Consider the following 12,878-nt stretch of genomic DNA (forward strand, 5'->3'; position numbering starts at 1 on the left):
AATTATGCAGCGTCAAGCCTAACAGGTCCCCACAAGGACAGAAGCAAAGACAAACACAAATACCTCAAGAAAAGCACTTCAAATTTGTGGATACCCTAACTGGGCCTATGTTAAGGCATTCAGGATTTTAAGAAAATACTCAACTGAGTTCAGTGAAGGAGAAAAGAAGAAGAGGTGGAAGGAAATCATCATTCCATGTGTGCGTGGAGTGTCCGAGAAACAAAGTAGAGTATTTTCTAAGCACAATATTCTGGTGCATTTTAAACCTAACAGCACACTCAAACAGTCTGGTTGACCCAAAAACACTCAAACACAAGCTTAGCAATGTGGTATATGCAGTCCAGTTCAACAAAACAGCAGCTAAATAAATGGATGTCCCAACATAAAAGAGCCAGCTTGTTGGGTCAAGATTCAGCGATTCAACCACATCTAAAAGACATGTGACTCTCTTGAAGACAGGTGATTCAAAAGAGAGTGAGGGAGGCCATCTATGCCAGGAGACAAAACCCAACACTAATCACAGGAGATGACCTCAGGTTCCATCCTTGACTCAACTCAGTAGCCTGAGTAGGCTTTAAAACCATACACACATTGAGACATATGACCAAATAAATGACATTTTCACTTTGGTAACAGGAATTTCACAATGAATACGAACCAAACAATGGCCAAGATAGAGGGTAGGGACACTCATGTGACCTTAATCACCCCATTAGTGATCTGATTACAATTTACAAGCCTGATACTTTAAACCCATGTTCTGAACTGAAGAAAATTTTAGAATGAGAGGTGAAATGTATATATGAAATAAGAGAAGTCTAGTTGTCTTCTGCTAAAATACTAAAAGAACTACAGGGGTTGGACAATGAAACCGAAACACCTGTCATTTTAGTGTGGGAGGTTTCATGGCTAAAATGGACCAGCCTGGTAGCCAGTCTTCATTGATTGCACATTGCACCAGTAAGAGCAGAGTGTGAAGGTTCAAATAGCACGGTAAGAGCACAGTTTTGCTCAAAATATTGAAATGCACACAACATTATGGGTGACATACCAGAGTTCAAAAGAGGACAAATTGTTGGTGCACGTCTTGCTGGCGCATTTGTGACCAAGACAGCAAGTCTTTGTGATGTATCAAGAGGAAGTTGTCTGAAAGGGATGTTCGGGTGCTAACCCGGATTGTATCCAAAAAACATAAAACCACGGCTGCCCAAATCACGGCAGAATTAAATGTGCACCTCAACTCTCCTGTTTCCACCAGAACTGTCCGTCGGGAGCTCCACAGGGTCAATATACACGGCCGGGCTGCTTTAGCTGAACCTTTGGTCACTCATGCCAATGCCAAATGTCGGTTTCAATGGTGCAAGGAGCGCAAATCTTGGGCTGTGGGCAATGTGAAACATGTATTGTTCTCTGAGGAGTCCACCTTTACTGTTTTCCCCACATCCGGGAGAGTTACAGTGTGGCGAAGCCACAAAGAAGCGTACCACCCAGACTGTTGCATGCCCAGAGTGAAGCCTGGGGGTGGATCAGTGATGGTTTGGGCTCCCATATCATGCATTCCCTTGGCCCAATACTTGTGCTAGATGGGCGCGTCACTGCCAAGGACTACCAAACCATTCTTGAGGACTATGTGCATCCAATGGTTCAAACATTGTATCCTGAAGGCGGTGCCGTGTATCAGGATGACAATGCACCAATGCACACAGCAAGACTGGTGAAGGATTGGTTTGATGAACATGAAAGTGAAGTTGAACATCTCCCATGGCCTGCACAGTCACCAGATCTAAATATTATTGAGCCACTTTGGGGTGTTTTGGAGGAGCGAGTCAGGAAACATTTTCCTCCACCAGTATCACATAGTGACCTGGCCACTATCCTGCAAGAACAATGGCTTAAAATCCCTCTGACCACTGTGCAGGACTTGTATATGTCATTCCCAAGACAAATTGACGCTGTATTGGCCGCAAAAGGAGGCCCTACACCATACTAAAAAATTATTGTGGTCTAAATCCAGGTGTTTCAGTTTCATTGTCCAACTCCTGTGTGTACAACAAATTTATTCTGCTGATCTTCCTCTACATATAACTTTTGTTTTGTTGATATTTGATTACTTTTTAAATATTAAGAGAGTATTAAGCATTTCAAATTGGTTGACTTTTTTTTTGACTGATTAGATTCTCTAATACAAAGTTTTAGCTCCAAACATTGTGCATTTCTTTCCTCCAACCTAAGCATCTGATTAACACAGCACATATTACTAATATCGTGTCACCCAACAGTTAGCCTGTATAATCAAGTTGCACTTTTTATTTCAGAATGCAATAGACCTAGAATGACAATCTAACTCTCAGCTCCAAACACAAATAAATAGGGAAAAAATGTGAACATATAACAAACATTTTTGAGTTTGGACAAGAAAAAAAAAAAGATTTTGTCACATTATAGGTGTACGTTGCTAGCCTAGTGAGATATGTTGGGGGCTTCTGATTTTTTTCTTTGTTACAATTCACAAGACATGTTTTTTTAGTCTGCTTGCTTGTTTGTTTTATTTAAAATATGTCAACAATGTTGTGCTGACACGTTTTGAGGGAAGATTAAAGAATAGTTTCAAAATACACAAACTTATCAATATCTGTCACAACCTGTTAGATTTGTAATCATAAAACTGCCACTGCTCCAGGTGACTCCACCATGCTTTATGTTTACATGTGTTGGTAAAAATGATCAATTCAAATAATATGGTGTCTTTATGTTTAAAATCTGTCACACATAAGAGCAAGTTAGAGAGATTAAGGTAACAGTCATGTTTTTGGACTGTGGGAGGAAGCCAGAATACCCGGTGAGAACCAACGCATGCACGGGGAGAACATGCAAACTCTGTGCAGAAAGACCCACGGCGGGAGTCGAACCCATGACCTTCTTGCTGCAAGACAACAGTGCTACCAACTGTGCCATCGTGCAGCCCCTTCAACCACATTATTTGAGAAAACACATTTTCTCTGCTAAACAACTATAAAACGCTCATTTCATCTTAAATAATAAACTAACTTAACGAACAACATACCGATCGCCAGAAGAGGGCTGCTCAATCAACTGCTCATTCGGCTCAATCCTCCTAGGTTCGGTGGCTCATACACCCTGTCAAACTGGAGAATGTTAAGACTGTCCGGCCACATCCTTAACATCCTCTTAATAGCTCCCAGCCTATCTCAGAAAAAAATCCTTAATGCATTTTGACTCCCTTCATTGCTTACTTTTTAGCAGAAAGCCATTATAGTTAGGTGGGCAGCTTCGCTGTCTTCCTCTAGCTATGCTGTCCCCTGGCATATTTACATCTACGTCTGTTTCCCTGTAATATAATGGTTCATTTTTCTTCAAAACCAGTGCACTAACTGTTTAACTACTGTCGAAATCTGACCCTGTTGGCTCAGAAATACACAAAATATTGTAAGAGGTGCTTAGTGGTTAGATAACAGATAATAACTTTAACAGATGAGGTGCAGAGCACTCCTCAAAACTGCAGCAAGAGATTGAAAAAAATGGGTTTTTTTCAGGATTTGTTTTCCTTGTGTTATTGCGTTTCATCGTTTTCACAGGTTAAATAAAAACTGGTTTGTTGATGCTGACCCTGAATGCAAGTGTTTTAACTCCTTAACGGATGGAGTCGGTCCTCAGTGTAGCCAGCAACACACACTATCAAATGAGAACTGATTACTTTCGATTAGATATCCTAACTTCTGATGTGACACTCCCTCTGTCTCCTGTCCTTTGTGTTTTAAAGACAGCAGTCACAGGTTCCTTCTCTTGTCATTTGATGATGCCATCAACTCTGAGAACTGCCTGCCAACTGCAACAGCTCTGATCTTCGAAATGATCCAATAACTCACAAAATATAAAACTCTCGATACTGGAATAAAAATTTTTTTCATTTTTGTATTACTGTGTTAGATCAGAGCAATGCTATTGGCAGTAATGTTTGAGATGTGCAAAACCAATACACTCTCATTTTGTTTGGCCTGTGTTTTTAAACTTTCACTCAAACATGTTTAATAATAATAATCATTATCTCTTAAACAGGGTGGTTTCTTTAAGAGATCTGGTTGGCAGGAAGTATCTTCATCTAAAAAAACATCCAATACTTAATGGGGATGGAGACCAAGCCAAGGATGTGCTTTTCCTCTTCAATGGGATGGAGAAGATGCAACTAGACTTCCGAATTGGGTCCTCAGAGCTTTGCAGTGATCCTAATGAGCCTCTTCCACCAAGTGTAATCATTGTGAACTTGCTGAGGAAATATCTACTTCCTGAGGTAAGCTATTGCTCATGAAAAGTTAGGTCGTCTAGCCTTATGTTTCCAGTTCTCCTTACATTTATGTAAAAAATTCAACCACAAGTTGTCTTTTTTATTAGGGGCGACGGTAGTGGCGGTAGTAGGGGTTGTCCTGTATCTGGTGGGTCAATGGTTCAAAACCCTGCTCAGTCTGTCTCAGTCGTTATGTCCTTGGGCAAGACACTTCACCCGCCTAGCCTATTGATGGTGGTCAGAGGGCCCGGTGGCACCCGTGTATGGCAGCCTCGCTTCTGTCAGTCTGCCCCAGAGCAGCTTTGGCTACATTGTGGCTACAATGTAGTTTACCATTATTAGTATATGAATGTGTGGATGACTGATTGTAGTGTAAAGCGCTTTGTGGTCCTCGAACTAGAAAAAGTGCTATACAAGTGCAGGACATTTACCATTTATTTTCATCTGGGAAAAATGTACAACATCCTTTCAGTAGCGTTACACACAAAGATACACTATTGCTTTCCCTTTAATTTACAGTGCATGAGAAATCCTGAGGGGCTTCTGGTCAGACCACCACTAACATGGTGGCTTAGGTGAAGAGCTCCCGACAGAACCTGAGAAGTGGAAAAATACTCCCATACTAAACAAGATGTTAGTGACTCTTCTAAGTTTATAAAGCAAGGGAGTCGCACCTCTATGGATTTGTAGAGTACAACTTGAGCGGCCCGGCTAACTGCTAGAGCTAACGAGGAGCAGTCATGAGCCTTACGTGGAGAAATGTCTGACTTGGACGTAATACTGCAAGAAATAAGAGGTTTCCGCCAAGAAAATAATAGTCAGCTAGAGGCTATTAAGGAGGAGTTTGCAAAGATAAATACAAGGATGGTTAAAGCGCAAGGGAGGATCGAAAAGGCCGAAGCAAAGATACAGAATGTCAAGGAAGTCCTTTCAGAGATGTTAAAGTTACACCGCAGCTTTGAGGAGGGGCTGATCGACTTGGAAAGTCATTTGAGACGTGAGAATGTGCGGATTTACGGCGTACCCAAGGAGGCAGAGAAGGATTCTCCAACAATGATTACGTTCATTGAAGGACTGCTCCGCGATGGCCTAAGCTTAACCGAAAGTGAGGCTGATCTGCAAACTGAAAGTGCACCGCTCTGCGAGACCAAAATCCCTCGCCAAGACTTCACCACGTTCCTTAATCGTTAAGTTTCAAAGCTTCAAAGTAAAGGAGGGCTATATTCAGTAAAGCCTGGCATGCAAAGGGTTAGGGTTACCTGGAGAGACCGCGAGATAAGACTAGCTAGCGTGGTACAGTTGGCTGGGGTGGCTTCTTTAGTTAGTTGTAACATGCAACTGTACCCCCAAGCATCGTCCGGATATAAAGGGGCTGGGTCAGTGGTTAAGTGTGGCCTTGCAGATGCACATGCAATGCAGTCATACCTACTTTGTTCCTTTGCGGTTTGTGTCATCCATTGCAACCAAAGATTATCATCTGCGTAACCTGTGGCCATCTGGATTATTTCTAGAGGCTGCAGGGTGGAGTAATCTACTTTCATCACCCCTTCTAGTTGGTCTTCTGATTCTGGGACTGTAGGAGTGCTGGTGGCCTGTACCTGAGGAGTTGGTTATTTAAATTGACTTTGATTAGTACCTGGGGGTCGGTCCCTGTTACCTCTTACCCCTAGAGTGAAATACATCACCTCATCCCACTTGTGAGAGGTGCGATGCAAACCTTCTTGTAACGATTTTATGGACAAAAATAGTGTATTGACACCCCCAGGTGTGTTATGCGTCAACGCTCGTACCAGGCTGATTTGTTTGGCTTTTTCTCGATTCCGTGAATTTATATATGTCAGGGTGGGTGTCCACCTACCCGTGTACCCCACTGCGTGACCCCAATTTCCGCAAAGCTGGTTTCCTCCATATAAACTCATGGTCCTGCCTGCAGCGCATTGGGTGGACAAGTCGAAATTGGCACACAAATACACATCATACCCCCTCCAGCATTATGTGCCTGGGCTGATATCCTGCACACTGTTTAGCTGCCTGATTCCCTTGTGCTACTCTGGTGTTACTGCTGTCATGTCCTTTGCATTTAATGATGGCTACTTCTTGAGGGAGCAACAAAGCTTCAGCCAACTTTCTCATTTCCTGTTCATGTTTAATGGGTTTCTGTCCTGCAGTTCTGAATCCTGTCCTCAGCCACTGTTTGAGTTCTACATGGACTGCTCCTGTAGCGTATGCGGAATCTGTGTAAATGTTAACCTCCTGTCCTGCTCCTAGTTCCAGAGCAGCTATTACTGCCAAAACTTCTGCTCTCTGCGCTGATTGTGCGTCTGTCAGTTCCTCTGCCTGTACTGTGACAAAATCTGTCCCTGTGTCTTCCACCACCCGTATGCTGCCTTAAGTCCTTCTGTGTCATGTCTGAAGCAGCACCCGTGTGTGTACAGGTTTCGGGCGTCTGTTAGGGATGTACCTTGTAAATCTGGTCTGATTTTTTCATTGAACTCCACTTTTTCTGCGCAGACATGTGGTGTGGTGTATCGGTAGTTATTCTATCTGCCATCTTTATTCCTTCATGTGTGTATGTGATGTTTGGGGCCTCCAGCACCTTACTCAGCCTCTGTTGTCTCAATGGTGAGAGTGTGAAAGCCTGAGAGTTCACAAAGGCCACCACACCATGTGATGTTAATATGTTAAGAGGGTGTCCCATCACTACGTGAGCTGTTTTTTGGATTATTTTAGCCATCCCTGCTGCATGTCGGGTGCACTCATGATGTCTTTGTTCCATGTTGTCCAGCATTACACTTATGTACATGAGGACTGTCCTAACCCCCCCTTTTTTTCTGGAAGAGCACACCATTTGCTGTGTGTGCTGTTACAGAAACACCCAGCTGAAATGGCAATGTGTAATCTGGGTGTGCCAAATGTGCAGCTTGCGAGAGGCTGGTTTTTAATTTAATGAACGCTTCTTCAGCTTCTCTGGTCTATTCAAGCGGGGCAGTGAGGTTTCTCATGCCCTGTTTTTTGACAAGATCTCTAAGGGGTGCAGTGAGATTGGTGTAGCCGGGCACAAAAGATCTGCTATACCCTGTGAATCCTAGGAAAGACAACATGTCCTTAACCAGGAGTGGTTTTGGATGGGACAAAACTGCAGATTGGTGAGCTGGGGACACCCCCGTGCCAGGTTGGGAAACTACTCTGCCCAGAAAGTCAACCTGGCGTCTGCAGATCTGGAGTTTGGCTTTGCTAACCTTGTAGCCTTTTTTAGCCAAATGTGACAGGACAATTGCTGTTGCTTCTAGGCATTCAGACACAGTGGGATCAGAGTGGTGTTTGGTGGTAATAGGCAATCTTGGAGAGAGTCTTTCAGAACCTGATTGAAGATTCCTGGAGAAAGCGCGAATCCCCGCGGCAAACGAGTGTATCTATACCTATGAGATTTATAGGTAAATGCGAAAATGTCCCTGCATTCCTCAGCTAAAGGAAGGCAGAAAAATGGGTTGGCCAGATCAATGCAGGTAAACCAGCAATGGTCAGGGTTAAGATTTGTCAGAGCAACATAGGGATTGGGCACGGGAACGGTAGGGGTGGCCAAAGCTGCATTTATGGCCCGTAAATCATGTGCCATGCGCCATTTACCTGTCCCCATTTTCTCCACTGGCAAAATGGGTGTGTTCCATGAAGAGGAATGTGCGGACTCTAAAACGCCCGAGTTCCAGAGGCCTTCCACTGTATCTTTAATGCCTAATTCTGCTGCTGGTTTGTGAGGCTATTGGGGCTTCCAGATTGGTTGGTCGGTGATCAACTGAAAGGTAATGGGGGAACATTGAATCAGGCCTACATCTGTGGGTCCCTCTGCCCAGAGGGTGGAAGGCATTTTTTCCACAATAGCAGCTGCCAGCGGATGGTCTGTTTTTTCCCTACCATGGTGTCTGTCTAACTGAACATGCTCCAGTGTGCCCACATCCGTGGAGTGGTTGAATATGCGACAAGTGTTACCTGAGGGCGAGTAGAAAAGGTCAGGGGTTGCCAAAGGCTGCCAATCCTGTAGGTTCAGGGAGCGTTTTAACACACCTCCAAGTTCACGTGCTTCATGACCTGGGTGCAGAGCCAAAGAGACATGAGGCACGCCATCAGACCACATCCTAAACCACACTTCCTGCTCTTCAGCCAAGTGAACCTCGGCCACCACTCCTTCTGGTGCTACATAAATGTCTGTGGTGACAATGTCCCAGTCAGCAAAGCTTTCCTGGTAACATTCACAATTATTTCTATCATAAAACAAGGTGACATGCGGGGGGTCAAGAGGAGGTACATAGGGCGCCAGAGTGGAGACCCAGGATTTCCACCGATGGAAAGCCAAGAGAATGCCTCTGTGCGCGGTGGTTTCAGGTTGCAGCAAAACCCAGTATACAGGTCCTTCTCAAAATATTAGCATATTGTGATAAAGTTCATTATTTTCCATAATGTAATGATGAAAATTTAACATTCATATATTTTAGATTCATTGCACACTAACTGAAATATTTCAGGTCTTTTATTGTCTTAATACGGATGATTTTGGCATACAGCTCATAAAAACCCAAAATTCCTATCTCACAAAATTAGCATATCATTAAAAGGGTCTCTAAACGAGCTATGAACCTAATCATCTATTTTTTTTTTGGGAACTCTTCCTCTTGTGGTGGATACAGTTGTTTTTTTTAATTTTTGGACAACTGTCCTCTCCGGTGTCGGATGCTGTGCAGCTTGGAGGATTTTTCCCAATACTTTTATTTTTTTGGACATTTGTTATGATGCATTGCCATGGCAACGGGGTTGTTTCTTACAACCAGGAGCAGCTGATTAATATCTCAAAAGCTCAAATAATACTTCAACTACAACCCCAAATCCCTGATGAGTTGAAAAGGAGATGCCGTGGATGCAGAGCAGGAGCAGAGAGAAGAAGGAAGTTTAAACCATCTCTTCCGTCGATTCTGATGGGCAATGTGAGATTGTTGGGAAACAAGTTGGATGAACTCCAAGCCCTACAAAGGACCCAGCCAGAGTACCGGGCATGCAGTATTATGTCTTTTACTGAAACATGGCTGTAGGATCATATCCCGGACTCCAGCGTCTCTCTGTCGGGCTTTTTAACCATACGAGCAGACAGAGATTTAATGAGGGGCGGCAAATGTAAAGGAGGTGGCCTGGCAGTATTTGTGAACAACAGATAGTGTAATCCAGGACATGTTACTGTGAAGTTTCATCTCTGCAGTCCAGATATTGAACTCTTGGCAGTAGGTTTCCGTCCATATTATTTACCCAGAGAGTTCACCAGTGTTATTTTGGCAACAGTTTACGTTCCACCATCCGCTGTTGCCGACACTGCATGTGATGCCATCAGCTCAGTTGTTGCTAAGCTACAGACACAAAACCCCAATGCTTTTGTGGCAATTTCTGGTGATTTTAACCATGCTTTGCTCTCTGCTACACTTCCAACATTTCAACAGTTTGTCAGCTGCTCTACCAGAGAAAACAAAACGTTGGATTTGTTTTATGCAAATGTCATGGACTCATACATCTCTGCAGCAAGACCTCCTCTAGGCAAATCAGATAACAATCTTGTTTTTCTCTGCTCGAAATATAAGCCCCTTGTTCAGAGACAACATGTAATAAAGAGGACTGTGAGAAAATGGTCACAGGAAGCTGAAGAAGCTCTGCAAGGTTGCTTTGAGGCTACAGACTGGGACGCACTGTGCCAGCCACATGGAGAGGACATCAATGCCATGACTGAGTGTGTAACCGACTATATGAACTTCTGTGTGGATAACATCATTCCCACCAGAACTGTGAGATGCATCCCCAATAACAAACCTTGGATCACCAGTGACCAGCTTAACAAGAAAAAAAGAGCCTTCAGAGAGGGAGACAGAGAATTATTGAGGAGTTTACAGAAGCAACTTAAAGTCAAGATAAGAAACAGCAAGGAGGTGTGCAAGAAGAAGCTGGAGAGCAAGCTCCAGCAAAACAATATCAGAGATGTGTGGTCAGAGATGAAGAAGATTACAGGCTTCAAGCAAAAGGATGATCAGACAGATGGAGGTCTGGACAGAGCCAATGAACTGAACACATTCTTCAATAGGTTCAGTTCAGAAACAAGCTCAGCATCCTCCTCTCCTGCTCACAAACAGGCATCTCACCCTCCTTTGACCCACAGGACCCACAGCTGTCCAGTAACACCTCAAATGTTTTATCTTCCACCTCAGCCCTAGACCCTTCTGCTTCCACATGTTTGCCTTCAACCATATCAGAAGATGCTAATGCTCCCTTTGCTACCCCCTTCCACCTGTGTGTCTCAAGAAGTCAAGTGAAGATGCAACTGGAGAGACTGAATCAGAATAAGGCTGCAGGTCCAGATCATGTCAGCCCTAGAGTCCTGACGGGCTGTGCAGAGCAGCTCTGTGGGATTCTGCAGCACCTCTTCAATCTTAGCCTGGCTCAGAAGAAGGTTCCGGTGTTGTGGAAGACGTCCTGTCTTGTTCTGGTACCAAAGAAAACTCACCAATCAGTCCTCAATGACTATATACCTGTTGCCCTGACATCCCACATCATGAAGATCCTAGAGAGACTTCTGTTGGCCCACCTGAGTAAGCAAACAATAAACTCAGGACCCCCTTTAGTTTGCTTATCACTGTGGAGTTGGAGTTGAAGATGCCATCATACACTTGCTTCAACAAACCCACTGTCATCTGGACAAAGCCAGCAGCACTGTGAGGATCGTGTTCTTTGATTTCTCCAGTGCATTTAACACAATCCAACCTGATTTGCTTTGTCAGAAACTCCAGAAGGCTCAGGTGGAGGCCTCAACAATCTCCTGGATCAAAAACTACCTGACAAACAGACCACAGTTTATGAGACTGAAGGGTTGTGAGTCTAACCAGTTAGTCAGCAGCACAGGAGCACCACAGGGGACTGTGCTCTCACCATTCCTTTTCATTCTATACACCTCAGACGTCCAGGACAAGACAGACTCCTGTCATCTGCAGAAATACTCGGATGATTCTGCAGTCATGGGGTGGATCAGAGATGGACAAGAAGATGAGTACAGGGAGTTGGTGGACCGCTTTGTGGCATGGTGTGGAAACAATCATCTCATCTTGAACGTGACTAAAACAAAGGAGATGATTGTAGATTTTAAGAGAAACAGGAATAAGTCAAAAACTATTTCCATCATGGGAGAAGAGGTGGAGGTGGTGGAGGAGTATAAATACCTCTGTGTTCACCTAGACAACAGACTGGAGTGGAGATGCAACTGTGAAGCCATCTACAAGAAGGGACAGAGCAGACTGTACTTCTAAAGGCAGCTTAGGTCCTTTGGTGTTTGCAGCAAGATGCTGCATATCTTCTTTAAGTCTGTTGTGGAGAGTGTGATCTCTTCTGCCATCATCTGCTGGGGAAGCAGCATCAGAGACAGGGACTTAAAAAAGCTCAACAAGCTGATAAAGAAGGCTGGTTCTGTTCTGGGGACTCCTCTGGAACCTCTGGAGATCCTTGTGCAAAGAAGGATTCTTCATAAAATGAAGAACGTTATGGAGAACCCTGAGCATCCTCTTCATGAGACTGTCCTACATCAACAGAGTGTCTTCATTCAGAGGCTTCTTCAGATCTGCTGTAAGACAGAGCGCTACAGGAGATCCTTCCTGCCCTCAGCCATCAGCATCTACAACGGCTCTTTGAAGAAACCTTCATAATGAGCTACAACAACAATTAATTTCCCTTTGGGATTAATAAAGTATTTTTGAATTGAATTGAACTGAATCTTGGCTAATGTTTATGCTATTTCTACTAATTTATCAGATTTCAGCAGATTTTCTGCAGTCAACATCAGCTCGTATCTGCCAGCTTTCAGCTAAAAAAATTCAGCTTACAGCATTCACACTGCATTTTCACAGGAAATGCTAATTTTTCTAGTTGCCAGTACCATTACTAAAAGTTGTGTACCAATAATGAAATAGGGTATGTAATATCTCTATTTCAGCTCTGAACTGCAGTGAAGGCTGACACTTTTTGTGGATTCAGCCAAGCCTAGTTTACACAGACATTCCTTAACAAACTTGTGACAAGACAAGGTGCCCGCTTGTTCAGTGCCAGTCAAATGTGATCAGCTTTTATCTCAACTTACTGAATAAAGCTCTGACCTCAGCCATTAACCCACTGATTTGGAGAGTGGAACTGATTTAACACTGATCTACGCCATGTGTTGGGCTCCCTCATGATCTGCCAGCACTTTTTTAGGTAAAAAGAAATTCAATCAGATTTGCTAATTTTTCAGACTAAAATCTGTCAAGGAAGTAAATTTAATAATAAAGGCACAACAGCAGGTGAAAAGAAAGGGAAAAATAGAGAAATTCACACACCGTATGAATCAGACGCTTTTGAAGTTTCTCCAAAAATCTGTCTAGGCGAGGAGAGCCTATAAAAAGTGGATCATTTTGAACTTTTTCTGATTGTTTTCTTAATTATCAACCCAAATCACATTAAATAAATTACTTTCAATAAAAAAAGAGAGAAATTCAACAATTCCCTTTCATCAAGGCATTTTTTC

General features: G+C 43.4%; 1 protein-coding gene across 7 annotated transcripts in view; it reads left to right on the forward strand.

The window, feature by feature from the left end:
* Positions 1–12,878, forward strand: part of nlrx1 (NLR family member X1) — a 145,900-nt gene that overhangs the window by 52,909 nt on the left and 80,113 nt on the right. For all 7 annotated transcript variants that reach the window (XM_047390769.1, XM_047390771.1, XM_047390768.1 and 4 more), the window contains one exon: positions 4,078–4,309. In XM_047390769.1, the coding sequence (XP_047246725.1) occupies positions 4,078–4,309 (232 nt within the window). The remainder of the gene's footprint in view (positions 1–4,077; positions 4,310–12,878) is intronic.

Source organism: Girardinichthys multiradiatus, chromosome 18, assembly GCF_021462225.1.
Source record: "Girardinichthys multiradiatus isolate DD_20200921_A chromosome 18, DD_fGirMul_XY1, whole genome shotgun sequence".
NCBI lineage: Eukaryota > Metazoa > Chordata > Actinopteri > Cyprinodontiformes > Goodeidae > Girardinichthys > Girardinichthys multiradiatus.